General features: G+C 37.9%; 2 protein-coding genes across 6 annotated transcripts in view; one reads left to right on the forward strand and one right to left on the reverse strand.

Moving 5' to 3' along the window:
• Positions 1-1,926: 1,926 nt before the first annotated feature.
• On the reverse strand, positions 1,927-9,625 carry RAG2 (recombination activating 2). Its single transcript, XM_019738609.2, has 2 exons — positions 8,732-9,625; positions 1,927-4,680 (listed from the first exon to the last, which is right to left on the reverse strand). The coding sequence occupies exon 2, from the start codon at positions 4,650-4,652 to the stop codon at positions 3,069-3,071; it is 1,584 nt and encodes a 527-aa protein (XP_019594168.2). The 5' UTR covers positions 4,653-4,680; positions 8,732-9,625; the 3' UTR covers positions 1,927-3,068.
• IFTAP (intraflagellar transport associated protein) overlaps positions 4,973-15,380 on the forward strand; it is a 58,425-nt gene continuing 48,017 nt past the window's right edge. Inside the window, exons 1-3 of one of the 5 annotated variants that reach the window (XM_074336226.1) lie at positions 4,975-5,130; positions 5,951-6,014; positions 8,244-8,320. Coding sequence is in view for 1 of the 5 variants with exons in the window: in XM_074336227.1 (XP_074192328.1) it covers positions 5,124-5,130 (7 nt within the window). In the remaining 4 variants the exon portion in view is untranslated. Of the gene's footprint in view, positions 5,131-5,950; positions 6,015-8,243; positions 8,321-15,380 lie in introns of all 5 variants that reach the window. The other 4 variants (XM_019738610.2, XM_019738613.2, XM_019738612.2 and 1 more) reach the window with 4 other exon arrangements.

The following is a 15,380-nucleotide window of genomic DNA, read 5'->3' on the forward strand; positions in this document are numbered from 1 at the left end:
GATAGATAGATATAGAGACAGAGAATTAGACCTAAAGATGTCTTATGATTGAGGCTGAAGTGCAACTCCACCTCAAAGCCGGGGACCTCAGGCCAGGTGGGAGTGTGGGTGTGGTATCAGGAGCTAGTGAGGAGGGATAATGACCCTAGAGGTTGTACCCCACTCCTGACAACTCAGCATTATATTTCCCCCTGGGACTTGGCTCAAAAGTTGCGTGGAGGGGGTGAACCCGAAATTTATTGAAATCAAATTTCTGATATGTAGTAGTAAAAGAGATACATATATTGTGAGTTGAGTTATAGAGAACTACAGAGAGTTTGTTTCTTGTACTTCTGAGTATATAAGCAGAGATTTGTAAGCACTATAGCTATCAAGGAGGTGATGGGGTTCAGAGAAAGTTTCCTGGGGGAACAGCTATTTGAAATGGGATGTAAAGAATGGATAGGAATAGGTCAGATGGAGCAGGGTATTAGCAAGAGCTATAAAGCGCAAGAGGGGAAGGTATGACCTGCAGATGGAATCGGTTTCTCAAAAACCCTGAGTACTGAAACAGCTAGTGGTGCTTACTACAAATGTTAGCAGTTCAGCACTTTTGGATGTTGAGCACACAGTGTGAAGGGAGTCGTGAAACAGAGGTAAAAAGGAGGGGACACGTCAAAATGGTATGAATGAAGTTGTATGTGTATTATTTGACCGATGAAAAAAGGGTGGCCCAGGCTGGTCACTGCTTATCTTTCCAGACTCACGCCACTCCATATCCCCCTTGTTGGCTATGATTTGTCCAGACTGACCTTCTTTCAGATTCTCAAATGTGACAAGCTTCATCTCACCCCAGAGCTTTTAGACCAACTATTTCTTTTTAAATTATGCTTTGCCTTCCTCTAACATATTAAAGTCATTTGTACTAATAGATGATTGTAGTCCGTTAAAATGGTCACCGTGGAAAGCCATATACTTATTTATTGATATTATTCTTGTGTAAACAATTTCAACACTTATCTTGAATCTATTTATGAGTCATATCAGAAAACCCATTTTGTTAGCTTGTAGGCAAGACTTCCTTTTGAGCTAAAGTGGTTATATAATACTGAGTTACACCCTATTAGGCTTTGGATGACACTTGTCTGTTTTCAGAAACCAACACTATCTCTAATGAAGGAACAGGAACAATTGTTAAATATCTTCAAAAGAATGAACCACAAGCTCTGAAGGTGATTGAAACATAAGCCTAGAAATGTTTTAGGCAAGAGCAGTACATCCTTGGAATAAGAGAGTACTCTTCTTACGGTGTTCATTTGAATGTTTGCGTATACTTATTACCTTAAAGTCACACCTGATGAACTCATTTCTGAGATGACTTAAAAAGATCTATTTTTACTCAACTGCATGATAAGTAAAACCAAAATACTTGCTCTTGAAACTCCCCTAACTCCCCCCACAGACCCCAAAAGCAGCTATGCTGGGTTTAACTATATATCTGAGTCTAACTAGAGAACCCAGCGAGTTCAGAATTAAATCACTTAGATTATCACATCTTGATCTCATTGACTACAAAACAAATATGGCAATAATTCTTTAGCCACTCAGTGACTATAGACAAATCAAGATAAGGGAAAGTGTCTATTAGGTTGGTGCAAAAGTAATTGCGGTTTAAAAGGTTGAAAATAATTCCAAAAACCAAAATTACTTTTGCACCAACCTAATATCTTTAGAGGGAGTAATAACTCTTTTGAGCTCTATTTTAGCTCTAACTTATGCCAGTTTCTGCTAACACATAAAAAATAAATCAAAGTAGAGTGATCCTGAGAAAATTAAACAGTATAATTTTGCCCTTAATTGGGTAGCTATGAATGTTAATAATTGGACTAAATCAATATAAACAGAAGGCATTTTAGTACTTTATTAATTTTATGTAGGTGATAGAAACAAAAAATCAAAACAATGGTACAGTACATTATTTAAAAGGAATATTCATCAAGCAACATTAGTGAAAGAAAATGAAAATGATTTAATTTATTCAAGTTAATCTTAGTATGTAAGTCTTGGAACAGTTAGCAGAAGACTTTGTGTCCCAGGGTTTTTTCTCTTGTATGGTTCGTGTTTCCCTAAACTTTGCAATAGCACCTTCCACATTGTGGACACTCATTGAAGACTGATGAATAACAGGCGATAGCTGAGGCTCTTACAATGCTTTGCCAGAAAGATACTCCACAAGGGAAGGTATTTGTTTCTAAAATCATCTATTTATCAGTTGACGTCTTGAAGCTTCAAAATTAACAATCCTTTTAACCTTCATTCTAGAAAGTATTTAATTGAACCTTAGAAAGCTCACTCATTTTATAATTTTCATTGGCAGCAAACTTCACATACTAATTAGACACATACACAAATTTATTTTTCCCCATTTGAAATCTTTTACCTTTTAACTATTGGAAATTATTTAAAATTTTATTGTTGGGGAAATACACAACATTAGTCTGCACCATGAGATTTATTTTGTGGTCTTTTTTAGTGTACTCTTCACTCATCTTCCTTTATCAGAGGGCTAAGTGTCAGTGGACTTCAGTTTTCAATAAATCTCTCCAAGAATTGGTTCAAGTGACTGGCTTTGGTTCATCATTTGTATACCATACAATGGGAGCTCCTTTGAAGAAAGGGCATGCAGATAACTCGATAAAATGTAACAAACTGCAGATTTCTTTTCTATTTCTTCATGTCAATGGAGTCCATCTATCTATCTATCTATCTATCTATCTATCTATCTATCTATCTATCTCTATCATATATCTTATTGTTATTACTGCTTCTGTATTTAAGATTCTTTGAACGAAAAAAATCAGATCAGAAATTCTCATTTAAGATATTTGAGTAAAATATTTGAGTAAAGCATTTTCAAGTACTTAGTATTGTATTATAAACACTTTTAACTGGCACTGAATTCATATAACTAAAAGAAAACACAGGTATTTTCAATAAATGAAAATAGGCATATTATTTTATCATTGTTATGATTCTTTAAAATAGGTTTACAAATTTGATGCACTTGAATCTGAAAGGCTTTTGTGAAACTAATCAAACAATCTTCTAAGAAAGGATTTCTTGGCAGGAGTGAGAATTTTCCCAGAACCTTTTTTGTGGAGGGATTTCAGTGGAGGCTTTTTTAAGGGCAGGACTCTTTTTGGGGTTTGCAATGCTCTTGCTATCTCCACATGCTCCTTGCAGTAATACTTGTTGCTTCCTTCTGAGAGATGGATGAGCGTGCGTTCTGCCAGATCCATGCACTGGGCATGGACCCAGTGCCCATCTCCATGAGAGCAATAGATCATGGCAGGTTTGTTTAGCTCGGTTGAATAAAATGGTACCCAAGTGTTGATATCCACATCACAAGTAGGGCAGCATGTAATCCAATAGCCGGTCTCAGACTCATCTTCCTCATCATCTTCATTATAGGTATCAAATTCATCATCACCATCAAAGCTAGTTGCTTCTGCACTGAAACAAAATTCTTCTGAGTCTTCAAAGGGAGTGGAGTCCCCTGGGTCTTCTGTTGATGTCTGACTATTTGTGAATGCTTTCTGATCTTCATTCACATCATCTTCAGCACATTTCAGCATATAGAAATAGAATGTTTCTGAAACAGCCTGTTTATTGTCTCCTGGTATGCCAAGGAAAACAGTTCCATTTCCCATGTTGCTTCCAAACCATATCTTGCTGTGCTTAATATCTGGGGTCCAATCTGGGGTCTCCATGTCACGAATTTCTATCTTGTTGTCCTCAAAAGAGACAATGTTGCAGACCATTCTTTTTTGATTTTCAAGCTGATAGCCACCCACAATAACAAATTCATCATTGTTTGTTTGAGTCAGGATTGCACTGGAGACAGATATTCCTCCTGGCAAAACTGTGCAATTTACAGCTGGGCTACCCAGGGGGAGATCAACTTTTATTCTGTATAGGTTGGCAGGGCGGATGTTATTGGCAAGTGAATGTCCTCCTAAAATATAAATGGTATCATTTCTGGCAATGGAGACGTGAAAAGATAGTCCATCCTGAAGTTCTGGAAGAATGTATGATGTAGAGCACCCAAATTCAAAATCCACCAAGAATATATGGGGCAGGCAGTCAGCTACACTATTCCATTTTTCTGTGGTTCTTTGGGCAGATGGTATGTATGCTCGTCCACCGAAGAGAACACCCATACTCTTCCCTCGACTATATACCACATCAATGGAATGACCATATCTGGCTTCCGGCACATCTCCCACCAAGTCTTTCTCAGTGCAGCGAAAAGTAACTTTTTTGTTGTTCTTGCACATAACAGACATGACATAAATCTTATCTGAAAGCTCATTGTTTGGTGTTTTCCCTCCATGGATAATGTATTGATACTTTTCAGACTCTAGGCTCCCTTTGAATGTGCAAGTGGCTGGGTAGCGTAGAGGAGGAAGGTAGCAGGAATCCTTAGAGAAAACTGCAGGCTTCAGTTTGAGATGGTTATGCTTCACATCAAAATGGAAAACTCCAGTGGGGCAGGACCTCTTGGGCCAGCCTTTTTGGCCAAAGAAGAAAACTTGCCCATCAAAATTCATCAGTGAGAAGCCTGGTTGAATTAAAGTTATGTTATTACTGACTGTGACCATCTGCAGTGACATATTTTCTGATGATGGGTAGATCTTTTATCTGAAAGAATTATGAAAAAAAATTGACTTACTATATCTCTTTATATAAATCACTGTGTTTATATCCCCTCCCATGTGGAAAGCATGTTAAAAATAAAGTTCTCCCATAAGCTTGTAGTGGGACTGAATAAGCAAGACACAGGCAGCTAGGTAAGCAAAGAGTCACAGAATCTTCCTGCCTAATAAAATCCAAGCAGCTGGGACATGTTTTAGACACGGACTATCCTTCCTTAGATTTCTGGGAATTGTAGTCCTGTTTTTCCTTAAAGGACTTACCCCTTGACGTCAGAACGAACTACATTTCCCAGGAATCCGTTCGCCATGGGCTGTGTGGCGACGATAGTTTGTGTTGCCCCAGGAGAGGAGACTTCTAGGATGTCTCTCTGAAAAAAGACGCTGCAAGTGCCAAGTGACTAGATGGGAGCCGAGGCGGAAAACTAGGGAATGGGAGGTGAGAGTACTTGACGCAGACCCCACATCCGGGTTACCGGAAGGCTGCAGCACCAGAAGGGGCTTCAGGCAGCCCTCTGCCCAGGTGTTGCCGGTGCTTATTCCGGGGACTCTTAACCAGGAGACTTAGTAGGAAGCATAACTGCTTCTGGCCCGAGTGGGGTTTCCTGGAAACCGCAGCCTGAGGGACGCCCGGCCGAGGGGTCGTAGCTGAGCGCTGCCGGGCGCTGTGGCGCGCCCCTCAGAATCTCACCTCGGAGCATCCTTAGGTTGCTGGGGCGGAGGCTTGGCGTCGGGGAGACCGGGGCACCGAGCTTACAGAAGCCGTGACCATTGTGCAGAACCAAAAGATCAGTGCAGGGGAGAAATTATCTCATAAAGATTTTTGCCCCCCTTTTATTTAGTGATAAAAATACAGTAGTTAGACTTCAGCGAGTGCCACGTCGAAGGCCTGTTGTTTTCTCAACTGCTCTTGCTCTTGTTTTTAGGGTTCTTTTAGGGAAGTGGGGAGGATTCCTAAACACCTCTCTTTCTTCCTCCCCCCCTTCTTTCCACTCCCTCGCCCTTTAAAATGGAGTTAGTAGCTGTCATTTGAGACTCTCTTTCCAGCCCAAGAAATTTGAAGTAATTCTTTTCGAAACTGTAATAAGCAGACGCTAAGCAAAGAGTTGCCAGAATTATTCAGGATTTAACATTTTATAATATTTTTAGAAAAGGTATTTACCAGATGAAGTAAGCTTGATACATTTTTATTTTTATTATCACCTACCTTAGGGAGATGTCAGGAGCCTTAATGATAAAAATACACTCCTTGTTTGCAGAGTGAACTCCTAGGAACCAAAGGTTAAAGGAAACAAAGGAGCACAGATTCCTCGACTTTTAAGAGTAAGTTGTTAAAATGTTTAAAAAACTGTGTAAAACAGTGGCTTAGTGTATGGCACTGGCTGGATTCAAATCTTGGCTGTGTCACTTACTAACTACATGATCTTGGGCAAGTAATTTAACCTCTCTCTGCCTCAGTTTCCTCACCTGTAAAATGAGATAACAATTTTACCTACCTCATAGGTTGATGTAAGTAATTGATGCTTAGTAAATTCATATACGTAAAGGACTTAGAACAAGCCTTTGCACATGGTAAGTCATAGTTAGGATTATGCTTGAATTTATCGAAAGTAAGATTGTTAGTACACCATTACCTGCTGTTCATGGCAGGTGGTATTTATAATGTCGGAGATGATTAGAAGGGCTGTAGGATCTGGGAATCTGGTCAGTGGGTATATGTGGGTACTTTTTAGGCTAATGAAAATTGCATAAGCATATACAATGTAGGTGCTGGCGGTGAGTCCAATTTAAATAATAGGAAATAGTTCATTCTTTTTGTTACCCTTTCTCAAACCCCTCATTAAATATGCAGACTCTGAAGCTGGATTGTCTGAGTCCAAATCTGGGCTCTAAAACTTAGTTGCTGTGTAACTGTCTTGGGCAAGTTATTTTCTCTTTGTTCTTATCTGTAAAATGGGGATAATATTAGTACCTATTCATTGGTTTTTTTTGAAGAATAAATGGAATAACATGTAAATCACATAGCACATAATAAGTATTCAATAAATGTTAGTTGATACTATATTTTTATTCCCCCTGCAAAGGTTCCTCGGACCATTTAGCATCTAAGGTCAGTCTAATGAGATGTTGGTGTGGCTTTTTGCCTTGAAGCACTTCTGTGGATTAGATGTAATTAATTGCTAAGTATTCTCTTCTTACTATTTTAGTTTACTTGGGAGATTCCTCAAGGCAGGATATTTTAATAGCAATTGTGTGGGTTATTAAACCAAGTGAGAAGAGGTGAATGAGACAGACTATTACTAAAGTTAGGAAAGCAAGCGTCTCTCTTCCTCAGACCACAGTGGTTTGTAGGTTCAGCAACTTGCCCTGATTATGAAACACTGGGCAAGTGTTTTCTTTATTCACGGCCTATCCAAGTAGACAGAAGAGAAGGCATCTGTGCAACTAAAGGAACTAAGAGGAAATACTTTGACCCTCAATTCAGTAAATGAAAACCAGAAGTGATTACACGCAGCGTGCTGTGTGGTGATTGTCAGTCAGAGAGTTGCCCACTTTTGGGTGGAACGAGCACCGAAGCCAAAGCCGGCTTGTTTTAAACCCTATGAAGGTTGTTAGTGGGGTATCAAACAAGCCATCCAGGGGTCATGGATTCCAGATCCCAAAGGGTGAACATATACCAAGAACACTTGCTTTTAAACAGTAAGCTTAAAAAAAAAAAATATTTTCATGGTAGCCTGTTGGCTTCATTTTAAGGTTGTCCTCGGGAGGGTGGCTTCTCATAAACGAAAACATGATTATTGTATATTAGACAGAAGCATTTTCTTGGGCAAGACAAAAGGAATACTACCCATTTTTCATAGCTTAGCTTGGGTCCCTAAAGATTTCTGACCTGTTCTCTCTTTGATTCCCTGCTATTGGCATACATCATCATTTCAGGGCCCTGAAAACAGTGCTAAAGGTTATTACTGTTGATCATCTCCTCTTGTAACACAGTTCAGATATTTGTGTATTTAATTTTTAAGTTACCCATTTTAAACCATGACCAGATGACTTATGTATTTAAAGAATAAACAGGAACACTGAGTGTTTTTTACATTATCTTGCACTATTTATTTAGTTTTTGAAGTTTTGCTTTATTAACTTGAATATATTTTCACTGTAGTGGATTATTGGATATTTTCCATGGTTTTAATATGACTATATTAGTCACATCCTTTATTGTAAGAGTTTTAAAAAGGTTATACTAGACCTAAAATAATCTTTCTTTAAATAGGCTAGATAAAAACAGGCAGGTTTTGAAAAAGAAGACACTCTTCTTCAACTGAAGGAAGTTTCAAAGTCAACACATTGAAGATTCTTTTTAAAAGACAGAAATATAGGCCCAATAAATTTATACAATTTTCCCAACCCCATGCTAACTTTTCTCAGCAGGGAGATTTTCATTTATGTACTGTGAAGCGAGGGCATAGTTGAGAATCAAAAGAGAACTAATAGTGTGAGGTCTTGATTTGTAGTTTCCTGTGTCTGAACTGACTCTCTTTCCCTCCAAAGAAAAGTACTGTACTCTGAAGCATGAAAACTTACTGATCAGTGTTGCCCATGTTTTCCTGATTGCTCCAAAATAGCAGGTAACCTCATGAAACTGCAGCCACTGTGCATGAATTAACCATGAATTAGTGCATGAATTAACCATATCTTGCATGGCTAATCAGATTTGAGGCATACATTCCTTGATTTTTTTTTTTTTTTTCCTGGCAGTAAAACCAGAATTAGGTCTTCCTTCTGGCACTTATGCCAGAGGAGCATTTATGGGCTAAATTAATACTTGGGCTCTGATGTCACAGGAATTAAATCCTTGCAGCAGCTTGAGACCAGAAAGTCCCATAGTTTCCAAATTCTACATCATCCCTTCCCCATCGGGACACCCAGTCCACCTGCTAACTAACTTGCTGCTGAAGGGGACATTGTCTTTCCCTTAAAGTTGACAAACATAGGCGCTCATCTTTTAACGTCAGTAGAAATGAAGGTATTGGACCTACCTGAAGGCCAAAGGGGCTGCTCACCCCTCTTTGAATCTTTGCCGCTAAACCAGGTATTAAATGTCAGCACTTGGGGAAGATTCACTGACTGCCCACTCTGACCGTGGCAAGCAGAAGGCTGACGGTAAAGAGAGTGTGTATGTGTGTCTACAGATGTTCCTGTGAACACTGATCTAACGGGGGTAACTGACTGTGACCTTTTTTTTTTTTTTCTTTAGATGGTTGAGGGAGATATCCAGTAGGGTGTACCCTCAAGAGTTAACTATTTCCTTACTGGCAGACAGTGCAAACACAGTCCACTATTCATCTGTAAAGACAAAAGAAAAACCTGGTTGAAACCTGATTTATATTTTTATTAGAAAAACAGAGGAAAATGAATATAATACTATGATTTAAATAAATCCTATTATGAATCAAATGGGAAATTATTTTTCTTAAAGCAGAGACTGCTAATACCAATGTCAATCATTTTTGACTTTGAATTACTCTTCTATGGTCTCGTTTTCTTTAATGCAAGGCTCAGAAGGAGTTCTAATTATTGGAGGCCTACCAGCAACTTTATATCAGGGAGCTGCTGTGTAATATTGGATGGTGGAATGAGTAAGATGGTGGGCTTTGGCGTCAAGCTGACCTGGTTTTCTCTTCTCTGGTAGCTCTGCCAGGTGGAGTCAATTTAATCTCTAAGCCTCAGTTTCCCCATCTCTGAAATGGGGATAACAGAAATATTGACCTCAAAAGATTGTTGCAAAAGATTAAATGAGATGATCTTTAGAGTGGTTAGCCAAGGAAGATATTCCACAGTGGTCTTAATAATAAAAACTGTGTTGGTAGCTTCTCTGACCCCCATCCCAAAATTTAACAATCAAAGAATAAACCAAAGGGGGCAAGAGTTGACTTAATTTTTTAATAGACTTTATTTTTTTAGAGAAGTTTTAGATTGACAACAAAATTGAGTGTAAGTTAGAGATTTCTCATACACCTCCTGTGCCACTCACGCACAGCCTCCCCCATTATCAACACCCCCCACCCGAGGTACGTTTGTTACCACTGATGAACCTACATTGACATATTATTATCCAAAGTCCATAGTTTACATCAAGCTTCACTCTTGGTGTTGTGTAGTCTATGGCTTTGGACAAGTATCAAATGACACGTATCTACCATTACAGTTTCATACAGAATAGATTCACTGCCCTAAAAATACTCTGCCTATTCATCCCTCCCTTCCCCCTAACTCCTGGCAACCACCTATCTTTTTACTGTTTCCATAGTTGTACCTTTTCCAGAATGTCACATGCAGGCATCCCTTGAAGGTATTGCAGTTTCAGTTCCAGACCACCATAATAAAAAAAGTATGGCAGTAAAGCCAGTCATAATCATTTTGCTGGTGGAGAGTCTTGCCTTCAATTTGTAAAAAATGCAACATCTGTGAAGTGCAATAAAACGAAGTGTGCCTGTAGTTGGAATCATACAGTATGTAGCTTTTTTAGTTTGACTTCTTTCACTTAGTAATATGCATTCAAGCTTCCTCCGTGTCTTTTTCTGGCTTGATAGCTCACTTCATTTTAGCACTGAATACTATTCCATTGTCTGGTTGTACCACAGTTTATCCATTCTTCTACTGAAAGACATCTCGGTTGCTTTCAGGTTTTGACATTTATGAATAAAGCTGCTGTAAACATCCATGTGTACGTTTTTGTGTAGACATGTTTTCAGCTCCTTTGGTTAATACCAAGGAGTGTGACTGATGGATCACATGGTAAGTACATGTTTAGTGTTGTAAGAAAACACCAAACCGTCTTCCAAAGTGGCTGTGTGATTTTGCATTCCCACCAGAAATGAATGAGAGTTCCTGTTATGTATGTCCTCACCTGCATTTGGCGTTGTCAGTGTTCTGGGTTTTGGCCGTCCTAATGGATGTACCGTGCCATCTCATTTTAATTTACGTTTCCCTGATGACATATGATACGGAGCATCTTTTCAGGGGCTTATTTATCATCTGTATATTTTCTTGAGGTGTCAAAGTGTTTAGCCTGTTTTAAAAATTGGGTGGTTTTCTTATTGTCGAATTTTAAGTTCTTTGTATATTTTGGATAACAGGCCTTTATCAGATGCGTCTCTTGCAGATATTATCTTTATTCAGTTTCTTTCATAGAGCAGAAGTTTTTAATTTTAATGAAGTCCATTTTATCAATTATTCATTTCATGGATCATACCTTTAGTATTGCATCTAAAAAGTTGTCACCATACCCAAGATCATCAAGGTTTTCTTCTATGTTATCTCCTGGGAACTTTATAGCTTTGTGTTTGTGGTTTTTATGTTTAAGTCTATGGTCCATTTTGAGTTAGGTTTTGTGAAGGATATTAGGTCTGTGGTTAGATTCATTTTTTTTTTTGCTTGTGGATATCCAATTGTTCCAGAATCATTTGTTGAAAAGACTATTTATGCTACTTTGTATTGCCTCTGCTCCTTTGTCAAAGAACAGTTAACTATATTATATTTATGTGGGTCTATTTCTGGCCTCTGTGTTCCGTTCAACTGATCCGTTTGCCTATTCTTTCACCAGTACCACACTGTCTTGATTACGGTAGCTGATGTAATTTAAAACAGTTCACTAAAAACAGTTACACCAAGAAAAATATATACCACCCGTTAAGCCTATCACCTAACCATAAAATTGTTCATTTCTTTGTGCTCTGTTCTAATGTTTATCTGAATACATACACATTTTTACCTAGTTATAATGAGAATGCATTTAAAATAACATTTCATATACACTATGAAATATATATAGTATTTTTTACGTTTATAATATTTAATAGTTGCCTGCAATTTCACTAAGTAAATGTAACATAGCTTATGTGACCATCCACTATTGTTGGTCATTTCATCAGTTTCCATGTGGCTTAGATGATAGAACGCAGTGAGGAGAGGTAGACAGATCTGGATTTGAGTCTCAGTTCTGCTGCTCACTAGCTGAATGACCTTTTTGAGGTTCAGTTTCCTGGGATGATACCTGCTTGATTGTGACGATTAATGGATATAAAGTGTCTGGTATAAAGAGTGTGCTCAGTAAATCTTTGATGATGATGACGATGACAATGACAATGATATAAATATATTGCTGTAAGTGACTATTTCATCTTTTTGCAAAATTTTAAGTTGTATTTTCAGGTTTTCTTTTTTAAGCTGATGAATAGCTCAGTTGTTCAGTATATTTTCATCATTTGAAATGTTGGTCCATCCTTTAAAAAAAGCATCGTCTTCTTTTCTAATGACATCCAGGATGATTCTTTCTTTGTCTGCAAACGAGTCCTGGATTATTTCCCTCACCTATTTAAGGTGCTATATAATGATTATGATACTTGAAATTCCAGCATCAATTATAGCTCTCATAAAGTTAACATATTGGCTATCTCCACAGTAAATACAAAATGAGAACCACAACATAGAAACCATGGGTAGGTTTAGGCAAGTGTTTCAGCCTTTGCGTTTTTCTAACACCAGAAAACAGGCAGTGTGTTGCTGAATGTGTTAGTTGTCTCCTGAAACGAGAAATTAGCAATACATTTAGAAATGAGTTTTAAAACCCTGAGCCCTTGCCACAACATTAGGAGAGCATTAGACTTGCAGTGGTCTCAGTCAAGGTCCTGGTCTACCAAAGTGCTCAGCATAGAAACTAAATGTGAAATAGTAAACAGTATTTATTGAGCATCCACTGTGTACAGTCATGTGGAGAAATAGAAAACAATTCACAGAGATAGGTCTTGCCCTTAAGGGATATACATGAAGCAAGTTTTGCTTGTGGATGTACACACCTCATATTCTTCCCACATTCACCCTTAAAAATACTTAAAATTTCACCAAGAAACCACAGGTTTCACCAAGAAATTATAGGTTATTCAGCCTATTCTTAAACCTTGAGGCAGAATCAAATTCACTCTTGGACTGAAATATATTGATTTCTCCCACCTTAAATCTAAGAAACAGTGGACAATTAAAGGATACAAGTCAGTGCAATTTCAGAATAAAATAATTTTTATTCCACAGGGGAGATACAAGTAATGAGATACTGATACAGTAATTGAACAAAAAGGCAGCATACCTGGAGAAAAATAGACTGTCAGAGATGGAACGCCAGCTTCAAGTCCAGTCCCTTTATTTTTACATTCGAGCTATTAGTAGTTAAGGCCAGAAAAGTTAAATAACTTGACAAGGGTACACAGCTGCAGGTGTGTGTGCATGGTGGGTTGAGGGGCGACGGGAGAAGCATTCTCTGTGAACCCATGACAGTGTTCATCGAAGTCCAGTTCACCTCTCAAGCATTTCCATCCCCATTTTATAAATGGAGAAACCACTGAAATTACACTGTTGGTCAGTGAGTTAATAAATGTTTGAAATAAGGTCAGTGGAAACTTTTCATAGCATTTGGATAGTCATGGACAATTCAAAAAGTTTTAGTAAGTGGCTGAGTTTTAATAACATCATATAAATAGTATAGGAAAGGGGGATGTTTGGCCTGTTGAGTAAATCCCACAATAGGAGCCACAACTGAAAGTGACAAAGAGGAGAAAAGAGGAAGGAAAAGGAACTATATAGAAGGAAGCAATCTACAGTTAGTGTGATGGATTGTCAAGAGAAGAACATGACAAGTGACTTGTCAGTTTTTATTTAAAGCAATTAATTAAATATGGTCACCTGACCAGAATGACTGGTGTTTTCCTATGTTCCATGTTCTCTGGTTTCAGGTGGACACTTTGCTTTAAAGCTAAAGGGAGGAAAATAAAAAGTTAAAGGGAGGAAAAAAAAGAGTTAAAGGGAGAAAGATTTCATTACAATGTTGTACTACAACAACAAAACAATTCACTTAAAAATTTTAGAGGAGGGAATTTGTGTTTTTAAATTTCTACCTTTGAGTATAGAAACCATGTTGGTAAAAAGAAATTGTGTGTGTATGTATGTGTGTGTGTTGTGTACATTGAGGCACAATTGAAAATAAAACGCTGAGAGTGATTGGAAGCTAGGTAACCACTCTATTACCTCTTTAAGCCCACTTATAATTTCACATTCACAGGAATTTAGAATTAAGTATAGTTGGGAAACTCATTCTTTAAAATCTTATTTCTTTTAAGAGAATGTCAAATGAAAAGGTCGATTTTATTTGCAAGAGCTGGCGTTTTGAAATGCTTAGAAATGAATTCCTGCAAACAGACTTGATTTCGTTTGGTTGGCCTACACCTGCTTCTAAGTAGCTGTGCAGGTTTTGCTTTAACGCAGGTTTTCTGGTATTATTACAGTACTGAACACTGTGCAGGTGGCTGGCAGGCTCAGGAAGCTGGGAAACTTCAATTCAGAGTTGATGCCTTTGTGTTATAGTTGTTATGCAGATGAACTTTGTGTAACAGTTGTCATACAGATCAAATAAGCGTTAATGGGACATTGCATCCCGTACGAATGTGGGATTATCATGAGCTAATACATCTTTTATGATTGAAATATCATTGCGTGATTATAGAGCTATCCAGTTGACTCAAAAACTACTGCCTTACAGATTCCCATCTTTATCAGGTGCCTTGAAAAAATGTTCACTGAAACACTCATGTTACCGTGTGTAACTTTAATCACGTTCCTGAAGCTAGGAGATCAGTTCTGAATATGGTTGGCACGTGTATTGTACATTTTCCTTGATAATTATACTCGTGTAGAGGTCAACTGATGTAGGAGTTTTGTCAGGCTGTGAAGGTAGGGTATTTACTTGTGATTACCCACAGCTCTAAAATTTTCAAAAAAGCAAATGAAAGAAGTAAAAATGGTAGTGAAAAGGGAGTCTTCTTGATTTCAAAAACAGTGCATTTTCTGACATTTGTCTTATGGGTATATCCCGCAGATTCTATGTCCACCGGGAGTGAGCAGGGAGAGGAAGTTTGAATGCTTAACTGTTTGCATTTTTCTTTGTTTAATGGAATTAATGACTGTGTAATTGAAAACAGTCTAATACTCAGTTGACCTGCCTCAGTGAGTCGATGCAGATATTTCTGGATTGACTTAAACAGCTTGGAGGAAGAGTATATTTTGGAGAAATAAAATTGATTTTATACAATCTGCTGATGAACAGCAAGGCGTAATGAATGATAGCCTCAAGAAACCTCATTACAGTAGCTTGCATGAATGAGCAGGAAAGGGAAGCAAATTTTTCAAGAGGAAAGTTTCTGCTTAAACATGTAATTTTATAGATTAGTATTATTCCCATCCCCCAGAGCTTTCTGCAGGGGGAAAGCAATCAGTGTGCCTGAGTTCCAACATTCTTGGTAAAACTTTTAGTGATCATTTTCTTTTCCTAAACATCTTTTGCCTTAATTGGCTTACCCTTCTTCTCCTGCTCCTCTCCCCCTTTTTAAACTTTTAATTTTGAAATAATTATAGATTCACAGGATAGATTCACATGAGGTTGCAAAGACATGTACAGATTCCAAGCACCTGTGGTCCAGCCTTTTGCAGTGTTAACACTGCAGTGTTATATTGTATAACTGTAGTATTAAAACTTCAGAAATTAATATTGGTAGAATCCAGAGAGCATGTTCAGGTTTCACCAGTCATCTATACGCTCATTTGTATGTGTGAGTAGCTCAACTGTATCACACATGTAGA

The sequence above is a fragment of the Rhinolophus sinicus genome, linkage group LG06 (assembly GCF_036562045.2).
Source record: "Rhinolophus sinicus isolate RSC01 linkage group LG06, ASM3656204v1, whole genome shotgun sequence".
Taxonomy (NCBI): Eukaryota; Metazoa; Chordata; class Mammalia; order Chiroptera; family Rhinolophidae; genus Rhinolophus; species Rhinolophus sinicus.

Bases quoted from the DNA above. Each gene is read 5' to 3' on its own strand.
- RAG2 (XM_019738609.2), bottom strand. From the start codon at position 4,652: ATGTCACTGCAGATGGTCACAGTCAGTAATAACATAACTTTAATTCAA.